Source organism: Clarias gariepinus, chromosome 9 (assembly GCF_024256425.1).
Source record: "Clarias gariepinus isolate MV-2021 ecotype Netherlands chromosome 9, CGAR_prim_01v2, whole genome shotgun sequence".
Taxonomy (NCBI): domain Eukaryota; kingdom Metazoa; phylum Chordata; class Actinopteri; order Siluriformes; family Clariidae; genus Clarias; species Clarias gariepinus.
The window spans coordinates 8,014,850-8,025,721 of record NC_071108.1 but is presented as its reverse complement, the minus strand read 5'-3'; the positions used below and the strand labels follow the sequence as shown (position 1 = coordinate 8,025,721).

The 10,872-nt window shown below is 37.7% G+C and overlaps 1 protein-coding gene across 6 annotated transcripts in view; it reads right to left on the bottom strand.

Annotated features, from left to right (window-relative positions):
• Positions 1-1,028: 1,028 nt before the first annotated feature.
• dab2ipa (DAB2 interacting protein a) overlaps positions 1,029-10,872 on the bottom strand; it is a 124,793-nt gene continuing 114,949 nt past the window's right edge. For all 6 annotated transcript variants that reach the window (XM_053504132.1, XM_053504133.1, XM_053504131.1 and 3 more), the window contains 4 exons: positions 10,534-10,686; positions 6,579-6,781; positions 6,146-6,233; positions 1,029-3,611 (listed from right to left, as the gene is read on the bottom strand). In XM_053504132.1, the coding sequence (XP_053360107.1) occupies positions 3,444-3,611; positions 6,146-6,233; positions 6,579-6,781; positions 10,534-10,686 (612 nt within the window). In that variant the 3' untranslated portion in view covers positions 1,029-3,443. The remainder of the gene's footprint in view (positions 3,612-6,145; positions 6,234-6,578; positions 6,782-10,533; positions 10,687-10,872) is intronic.

Sequence of the window (10,872 nt, the reverse complement as noted above, 5' to 3'; positions counted from 1 at the left end):
TGATTATGTATAGTGTGCCTACATATTTTTTTGTGTGTACATACTTTTTTTTTATATGCATATTTTTTTTACATTATGGATAATGTGCATAACTCTTTGTTTGAGCATACATATTTATTTTGTTTTTAGGTGTATATAACATACAAATTAATCAACAAAAAACTAGAAACTATACAAGACAATATTAAAAAGCAAAGCATCCTAGAAATTAATACATTTATAAAGTGCCTTATGAACACCCAAGAGTAAATGCTTTGCAATGCATTTAACCCAAAGCAACAAAAACACTGGATTTTAGTATGCAGACTTGTCTTTTAGTTATGTTTATGTATTTTTCAAGTTTGTCTCCCCGTTTTAAATATGCTTCCAAATATGCTGTGTTTTGCTTAAATATTTGCATGCATATTTTTTTTTTTTTATCATGCATAGATAAGTATCTTTTTGTCTTAAGGTTTTAAAGTGTTTTTGTTTAGTTATTTGGTTTCTACATTCTAAAACAATCCTGGAGATTTCAAAACTTTGAAATAACGCATATGGAATTAGTTATTTGAGTAGCAACAACAGTCAACAATAGTTCTGTATCAAGAACAGTATTTTGCAAAACCATGATGCACCATGAAAAAACTGGCTCTAATGAAGACCATCCCTGAAAAAGCAAGACCAAAACCTCAGTAGTTCATTTAGAGTTACCAGCCTTAGAAATCATAAATTAACAGAACCTCACATTAGTGAGTGTTTTAAAGGCTTTACAGAGCATAAGTGGCAGATACTGTATATCTCAATATCAATTGTTTAAAGGAGATTATTGCATATTTTGCATGCCTTCAGCATTGCGTTACAGTGTAGAAAGAAAAAAAAAAATCAGAAAAAACCATGCAATCAGAAATCGTCTCCATACTTCCGACTGGTAGCGTACTTTTGACTTCTTTAATGAATAACAGCACATGTTAAGTGTTTTATTCTTTATTTACATACAGTAGCAGCTTTTTAGGTGTGTACCGCAATAAAACAAATGACACTGGCAGAACTTTGAAATAGCTAAATAAACTTTAATATTTCTAGTGGCAATTGTACATTAATTGCACTGAACATTCTCTTTAACACAAATGACTCTCCATATACTAGTATGTTTATTTTTGTTTCTCTTGACATATTTACAAGGAGCAAATTTTACTCTTAAACATACATATAAAAGACTTTGTGACATGGAAGAATAAAAAAAAAAAGAAGCTTTTTTTTTTTTTTTTTTTTTTTGCATGCCAGAAAGGGGACAATAGATGATGATGAAAGTTGTTATGGCCTGCTTTACACCTTGTAAAAGAAAACACCATGCACAAGGTGGCAGAAGAGGATCACTGGAATACGTTACAGTGTGTGTGTGTGTGTGTGTGTGTGTGTGTGCAGTACTATTGCCTTTAACTGGGAAACAGGACAGAGGAAGCTTATGTGCAATGCTTTTTATACATCATATATGGCTCAAAAGCAAATTACCAACAATTAGTCCCGATTTCACTTGAACGCCCCTATACATATATGTTCGAGTCAAACCAGGACTAAATGTTTCTTAAATTTTTTTGAGCATTATATTATATCATATTTTATAACAATTTCATAACTCTGTAAACAAAATATTTGCGTATCAAGCTTATTACTTAAGAAATGATTTAATGTTTACAGGAACAGAAGGGGGCACATTAAGACCACTTATCAGTAGAGTGAAAGTCTTGCAATACTGAGAACCCAGTGTCTGAGGATCTCAGCTACCTGACATCTATCATATCATTCACACGTCACTAACACGCTCACGGACGCTCTAAAACGTTTGGGCCAGTCGGACAAATCGCACACAGTAATAAATAGAATAGAATAGAATAAATGACCCTGGAGATAAATTAAAATCATAAATTAAAAAGCACAAATTCATAATTACAACTCATGATTTCTAAGTAACTGTGGGGATATTATGGAAAGGAACTTCTTCTTGTGTTTTTTCCCCCCTTGATTTTGTTCATTCTTTCCCCCTTAAAAAGTCAATACCACGACAAAACCATCACCTTGGCCAAAATCTGTGTAAAAGTAGAACTATAAGTAAAATTGGTACTGTACATCTGTGTAAGACTATCCGCCTGCATTCATGGAACTGTAAGAACAGGTGCTATTAAGACTGGAAGAACACAAACCGGACCTGAGGGGGGGCCGAATAACACGTGCGGCCTTCTCTATTTTCTTACTCGCCATCAATGCTACATGTTCATCCCTGTGTCCATGGGTAGTCTCTATTACAAGATGTCTTATTAATTATTTATTTTTTGTATTTATTTTGGTTAAAGTGCGTTTCCCTACTGCTAGAAAGTGCATAATGGTTAAACACTGATGCCTTAAATCCAGGGGGAAATGATCTCGGTTTTCTCCCTTACACAAGAACGACATTGCTAAGCATCTGTTTTTTTGTTTTTTTGTTCTTTTTCTGTTTGTCTCTACCCACGCCACAGCACAGCCACAGCTCGAGATTAGCGTCATGAATAAGGAACGTGTGCACAGGTTCTCGGAGCTGGTTTCTAAAAGCGGCACCTGAATTTACAGCCGAAGCCTGACACGTTTTACGCAGAACCGAGGAAGTTAACACGGGAATATACACTGTACAAAATATCTCTCTGCTCTGCTCAAAACTAACAAACAAAAACAAACAAACAAACCAACAAACAAACTCATAGTGTACATTTTATGTACATTAATAGTATGAAGGAACGCAAATTAAACTATGTACAAAAATAGGCCAAAAAAAGAAAAAAAAAAAGGAATTTAAGATTCCTTTTTATCAGTACAAACATAAAAAAAAAATTCAAATTATAATACTAATAATTATTGTTTGTGCTACTGCTAGCTCTGGTTGGTTTGAGACATGCGAGAAGGTTGTAGGTAAGAAAAAAAGAAAAAATGTGATCATGTAGAAACGTATCAAAAATGGAACTATTTGGCCTACCAGAAATCATAGAAATAATAATAAAAAAAACACTTAAATAAAGTGCTTTGACTAATAAAAAATGATAATAATAATAATTTTCGAATTAAAAGCACTCTTTCCCACACTCATCCAGTTTTTCGTCTTTGCTTGGCTTGTTCTTGTTCATATAAAAACACGCACGAGTCAACGAGGCATACAACAGACGTAATGTCTACTAAGAAAGCTGATCTGATTGCTAGGTTTCACAAACCTGTTTTTTTTTTTGTACTACTAACAAAGACCCATTAAACTCGTCCGTCAGTCATCCTGAACTGATCGAAAGCCAAAACTGGTCGAAACAGGTTCTGATATCAGATTTTTTTCAGACGGTCCAAAGAGTCCAGATTGTTTTCCATTGTGTGGCATTTCATTATGTATTCATGTATTTCTATGTTTTACCCGTAGCCCTTGTAAACCCGACAGGGGTTTCGTGTCGTTGCTAGCAGTTGCTGCTGTTGCGGAACTCGCCGTTCTCTGTGATCTGCAGTTTGCTTGGGTTGGTGGGCGAGATGCCGTTGCGCGTCTGCATGCTGTAGCGTTCCTTCAGCTGCGACAGAGCGCTCATCAAGCGAGCGTTAGCCGCATCCAGAGACGCTATCCGCTTCTCCTAGGGACGGAAACGGAAAAGAAGGATTAAAGAGGCAAACAGGTGGAGAACAATGGAATATACACTGATCAGCCATAACATTAACCAGGTGAACTCAACAGCATTAATCCCCAGCTATACAAAAGTAAACTGGTCGCAGGATCATGGGCACCCAAGGCCAATCCATTTGGTCCCTTCCCATAGAAAAACCAACGCAGCACAACTTATACAAAAAAAAGTCAATGCTGGCCATGATAGAAAGGCACCATAACACCCAGTGCACCACATCCAGGCACACAAGAGACCCAGCCTCCAAACTCACCAGATCCCAATCCGATTAGGCACAAATCGGATGCACCAGAGAAACATGTCTGATCCATGAACGCCCCAACCTGCATCCCACAGCACCCAAAGGATCTGCCCCGGTAAGACAAGTGGTCACCTACACCTAGGTACTTTTAAGGTTTTTACACACACACTGGACATTCTGGACATTTGTTTACACTATTAGCCACTGCACAACTACACTTCGTGGTCATCAAATCAAATCACATCAAATCACTCCAGCACAAATCACTTTAAGCATATTTGCACTGCATAAGTCACTTTTAATATGTGGATTGCACAACCATGGACATAACTATTCTTTTATTACCATTTATTCGGCTGCTCTTATTGTTTTACATTTTTTCATATATTCTCCATATATTTTCTATATTGTGTATTTTTGTGTACAGTTATTTTATTTTTTAACTTTTATTTGTATATTTTTATTTTATTCTTCCCTAGTTAAACTTACCCTTTATTTTAATTTCCATATTTATTTCCTATTCCTATTCCTATTCTTTTATTCTTAGGTCACGAGCAGTTGTCTAAGCATTTCACTGCATATCGTACTGTGTATAACTGTGTATGTGACAAATAAAATTTGAATTTTGAATTTGATGTTAATGGTTTTAATATTACGTCTGATTAATATATTTTACCACAGCATGGTCAAATTCTCAACTCTTATTTGTAGAGCTGTCTGTAATCCAGAATGCACTCATTCTAATACATTTCCAGACGCTCATTTAGTCCTAACAAATAGACAAAAAAAACAAACATTATTTAACAGAAAAAAAAAGATATATCTTATATCTATATACCCTGTATACCCTTTGTATTTTAATATAACATTATAACACACTGTTTTTTTCTCGTACAATTATACTGTACATTATAAACTCTATAAATAAAACATCATGTTTGAGGCTCTCAGCCTTTTTAGGAAAATGCGATATTCCAAAAACCAGGTAACAATACATTTTTGGGTTGAAATGCAAGATTGCAGACATTTCCAAGCACATTGTTACGCGTATGTTCTGAAATGTAGTTATGGGTTGAAACTGATAGATTCAGGTGCTGTGAAAGACAATTTATAGCTAATATTAACTACTGTATTTACAATACACAAAATGTCTAACTTAATAATGACATATAAGCTTACATGCAATTAAATAAATATTTGAAATCTATGAAATATAATAAAACCTGCATACTTCTACATCTCCTATGTCTTGCTTCTTAATCTCTTCCTAAGGTACAGGATAAAAGGAGCTGATTCTCCTAGAGAGCACCAGAGGGTGCTGCTGTTGCACACGAGTCGCTTCCCATCAGCTATAAAGTTCTTGGTCTCGTCTTGCACTCAACTTGAGAGTTCAGGAAGAAAGAAAACTTTCCGTCTCAGAGCTGCACAGTCGAATCGGGGATTTCCAGTCAGAAAAAAAAAAAACGGAATGCGGTGTGAAGTCTAAGCAGTACTCATTTTGTTCTTTTTGTACTTCATAACATGTTTTTAAAGTTTCTGGTATTATAATGTCTCAGATTTTAACAGAATATGGATTACTTAGGGAGAACAATAATAGCCAGAAATAAGGTTTTCTGTGTACAATATTCCTAGCATAATTAGACGACAAATTCAAAACATATGCAAAATGGTTTAATTTAATTGTAGAGCTCAAGCACAATGCACAATCAGACTCTAAGGGCAATTCGGAAAACCACAAGATTCAAACCCTCAACCGTGGAAGTGTAAGGCGGCCGGGCTAACGATTAGGCAAGTGCGTTGCCTCCGGTATGATTCAGCGTAGTTAAATTTAACTGTGTCCTACTGCAATCCCGGCACTCACGCATCTATATTCAGTGTGGCTATACATATGATTCAATCCGGACCTGGTCCAATATGATTCAATTTAGGCAAGGAGAACATTTGTGAAGGAACTTTCGCACTTTCCCTCTAACTCGCACTCACACATTTTGATAACAATGTTATAAAAAAAAATTCATATGTAAACCAAATCTTGGCTTGTAAACCAGTGCATCCGTATCCTAGACATCCAGTATTCTACTGATTTTTCCGATTCAGATCTTTCTTCAAACCCTTACCATACACCTTTTGTACCATGCTGTAGACATTTAGAATTAAAAAATCACCCGTCAAATCCACTAAACGCACCTTCTATCCAATTTGCACGTGAAATCCAGTGTGTGGCGGTTTAGTGTTTGGTTCTCACCTGGGCTTCAATAATCTTCTGTTTGGAGTCAACAATAGTCTGCATATCTGCATGGTCTTTCTTCAGCTCCTCTTCGACTGACATTAACCTGGATCCGCAAAGCCGTAGAGAAGAAGGTATTTAAAAAAAAAGGCTTCACAAGGCATCCAATATTCAGTTACCTATCAAACTTTAATAGGCTGAGCCTAAGACATGCTGGTTACATTTATACCGATAAAAGGCGACATGAATAAAAAGTCCAGGTATTAAACAGATCCAAGGTCCCGAGCAAACTAAAGGATGTAACTACAATAATGAGATCATCTGAGAAATTTCTATCTTGAGGTTAATTTATTAAAAAGGAGACAAAAAGGTGGACACAGACCTCAAAACCCAAAATAAGGTAATTATATCGACTGTGAGTCATGCGTGAGTCACACAGCTCCGTGTTCACCTGGTGATGATGCTTTTCATCTGAAGTTCTTTGTCCTCCTGCTGCCTGCGCAGTCGCTCCTCGGCATCCTCCAGCCGAGCCTGGTACTCCAGCAGCATTTTCTGCGTTTGATCATCCTGGGCCTGAAGGCGTGACTCGTACTCCTCGAGCTTCTTCAAGGCCAGACGGAGACGCTCCTGCAGCATGCTGATCTCCTGCTGATACTGGATGAAAAGGCAGGAAGAGAAAGGGAATTTCACTTTTATGGATTTATTTTTGTTTTTGTTTCCAGAAGTCATACAGATGCTAGAAGTATTAATTAACAGTGCTGGAAATGTTAAAATACAATTAGTGTGGCATGCATAACGAAAATGAACATTGGCATTTAAAAAAAAAGGTGCAGACAGGTGCACTTGGAGGAATAGTTTTCTCTAATATCAATTGTACCTAAACATAAAAGTACATATATTTTAGCGAACAGACCTGACAGCAATTGCTCAGGGAGGCTATGAAATTCGATCAAAGAGGTTGATGCAGAGCACAGAAACGAGGATTAAGGGACAAACATCATGTGAAGCATTCTACCAAATAAACACCTTTATTTAATATTTATGAAAGGAGTCTCCAGGATCGGTGTCAGTTTTTCTGCAGTTTCCCCCGTAAGGCTTCTGGTTTCTGTGGAACATGACAAGCTGCTTTTTCATCTTAAAGGGAGGAAGGCATGTTAAAAGAATGGGGTGTTTCCAAAATGTCCTGTAATTATAACACTTAGAGACTGTTATAGAAAGGGAACAAAAATCAATTCCAGGGTATTGAAAGTTACTGGGCATGCTGTCCTTGACATACTGTAACAGCACATCCTGTCACGATATACTGTATTAGAAGTTGAGTCATATTTTAAACTTGTTCGAGGGATTTAATTTCTATTTTGACATATTATTATTACTACTTAAAATTGAACATTATAGACTACTTGATTGATTATCTACAGGTAGATCCGTCACAAGCATGTCACAGGGGTTCTGTAACAGTAGGCAGCGTCATGATCAACTTTTATGTCATACTGTGAGCGTGTCATAGGTGTTACATTGGAGTAACATGAGGAGCAGCAGCGAGTTGACCATACAACGGGTGGGTGGGTGTTTCAGGGTAAACCTCATGGCAAAAACGGGTCCATTAGGTTGAGCTCATAACCCCAGATCAGACTGCAGAGTATCTACACCGTCGCCGCATTCGATAAGGTCAGACCTCGCCGCATCCAGAGCGACAGTGCACAAGTGAATGAGTGTTTCTCACTGAATCATGCCTTAAGTTAGATTATTTTTTTTTTATGCTTAAATGATTCATAGGGCACTGTCTGGCTTACCAAATAGACAAAAAAAAAAAATCCTCTGGTCAGGTACGGGGACTGGACTGAAAAGTTCTTCAGGAAGCCTGAAGAACTATGTCTCAAAACTACATTAAAAATACAAGAATGTCTGGCATATCTGGAAGCAAAACATGACGATATGAATGTTGACTCAGGACTTTTGCACAGTATCATATGCTCCACATGGGGGTAACATTAGGTAATGTGATGAGTTTTGAATAAGGAAATATTGCCTCCGATCCTGATCAACACTCTACCCTACCAGTCTTTACTTTGGACTTTCCTGCACTGGGACACTAGCTGAGAAAAAGGGCACAAATTTCAACCATGACAAAGCATTTCACCGTTATACATTATAGCTGAAACTGAATTCTTGTAACCAATCACAATGCGGAAGGTGGGATTTGTACAGTAGGAAAAGATTAGAAGCCTAACCTAATTTTAAAATTGTTTTTTTTCTTCTTTTGCAAATACAAAAAAGTTACATTACAACCTAATTAAATGCTTTGAGCATGTACACGTGTGTCTTATTGGATCAGCATCCATGGAAAGAGGTAAGTCAGAGCCTCTAATCAGAATGAGTTCTGTATTGTCTATTTAAAAGTAGCTACAGACAAAAAAGTTAGACATTAATTTAGTGGAATTTGGTGAAATATGCAAGATCTGGCCTCCTAAAACTTACAGTAATAGAATTCTGTAATGGTCATAGCACTTATTTTGACAGTTTGACCAGTTAACATATTTATTTAGCTCGGATAAATAAATGTTCATGAAGGCTATATTTTAAGGTACTCTTAATTGGTGATTTGTGAAGCTGGAAACTCTGAATGTCCTTCACCTGGAGCTCATGAGAGAAAGTTTCATCGTAGCATTCGATAGATTTTAGTGACTGAGTTTGAAAATACAGTACATTCAAAGTTCTTGCTATTTTCCATATGGACAGAATGGGGTCTATAGTGTGTTGTCTGTTTTTGAACTAATTACATAATTTCATGCTTTATTTCATAATTTTATGTCATCAATGGCGTTCTAAAATGTATATAAAAAGACAACCTCCGAACTACCATATTAGAAAGTGCGTTCAAACTTTTGACCAGTACTGTATATTCAGTTCACATTACACTAGCTCAGAGATAAAGAGTGAGTGAGCAGTAAGTATAAAAAGGAATATAACCTAAAGCCTTTATCCATCATCCTTCTGAACAAGGCCATGTTGTAAGAAAGGGCCAAAAGAAAAACAACCAGCCATGAAGAAAATATCCCATCAGCCTTCTCTTACTCTATTGTCGCCTCAAGGTCATTCACATCTCCAGCTACTTGTTAAAAAATGAATTGTATACCTTTAGAAAACCACACTGCCAATGGTGAAATGTACACTGTAGAGTTTATAAACCTGTGTAGTAAACCTTATGAGACCTTATAAGACCTTATGAAACCTTATGATGAGAAGAATATAGGTCATACACTGATTGGCCATAACAACAAATCCATTAACCACTGGAACCACCTAGAATTTGTACTCTGGGCGTGTACTGTGTTGTCGGGCACCAGGCAGTGAATCCTTCAGGTTGTGTGGGTTGCAATATGGGGCCTCCATCAATTATAATTGTTTGTCGAGCGCATCCGATTGGTGCTCAGTTAGATTGGGTTTGGAGGCCAGATTGGCAGCCCTGAACTCTCTTTACCCGCTGGGTCCTGTGCAGTGTCGTCTGTGATGCAGTGGGTGTTCTGGTGCCTTTTCCGTGGGATCGGACTGTATGGGCAAGGCTGGTTCCCGCGGGCATGCCTAAGCCTGGGGCTACTATGATCCTGTACAGGTCAGTGATCATAATGTTATAGCTGATCAGTGTATGTAGGGATGGTGATGGAAAAAAGTAGTTATTCTAAGAGTTCCAATTAAATTTGTATTAGCCACTGTCCTTAAGACCCCGAAATTAGCTCACTCCCTCACAGAACAGAGCTAATAATATGAGTGTCAGGAGACAACTGGACCCCACAAGCAAGAGATAAGTGTTCACACACACTAAAATAACCCTTAACCACTGTACAGTAAGTCATTAGCACCTGCAGGTACATACAGTACAGTACCTTCTTTGTTCCTAAGCTATTACCTTACAGTATGTTCACAGTAGCAGGAAACAAATAGGAAGAGAGATTGGTATTCATTTGCTTTGTATGTAACACATAACTCTGGTTTCAGTGACTCTGCAAGGAGAAAAGCCTAGCACATAACAGGTAAATCAAACAAAACAAAAGTTTTATATCAACTACTACATTGCCTTATTTGGGTGCACCATCGTCGGCAATTTGGAAACGCCAATTAGCCTACTCTACATCTTTGGACTGTGGGAGGAAACTAGAGACGCACACAGAGACGGGAATCAAGTCAAACTGGGAATCAAATCCGGACCTTGGAGGTGCACGGCAGTGGGTGCACCATGAAGAGTTTGATTTGTGTAGAACTTCCAGAGCTGCTATGCAGCATCCTGGCCACAAGCTACATTAACAACCTGTCACTTCCAGGTGTGAAAATAGGGTTAAGCCTTAAAGCACAAACTGTCAGCTTCAGTCTGTATGAATTACATGTATAAGTGAAGTGGGCGTTACCTTTTCAGCCTGGCTGAGCTCATCCTTGTTTAGAAGGTCTTCCCTGTGCTTGGAATCTGGGTCAATTCCCTCCTGCTCCAGATACTGTGCATTCATATTTAGCAACCACGCAGCCGTGCGGTCCAGAGCAGTGGGATTCACTGGAGACGGGGCCTGTTTAAATTCCAGATAAAATACACTCAGTACACACAGTTAAACAGGGGGGGCAGGTACAATTATTTCAAAGACCCAAACATTTCTAATCAATAAATGTTTTTTCCAGTGGGGACTGCTAGTGCACTACCGGGGGTTCTACTCTCCAGTATTAATATTCTTTGTGCTTCTTGGTAGTGCTCTTAC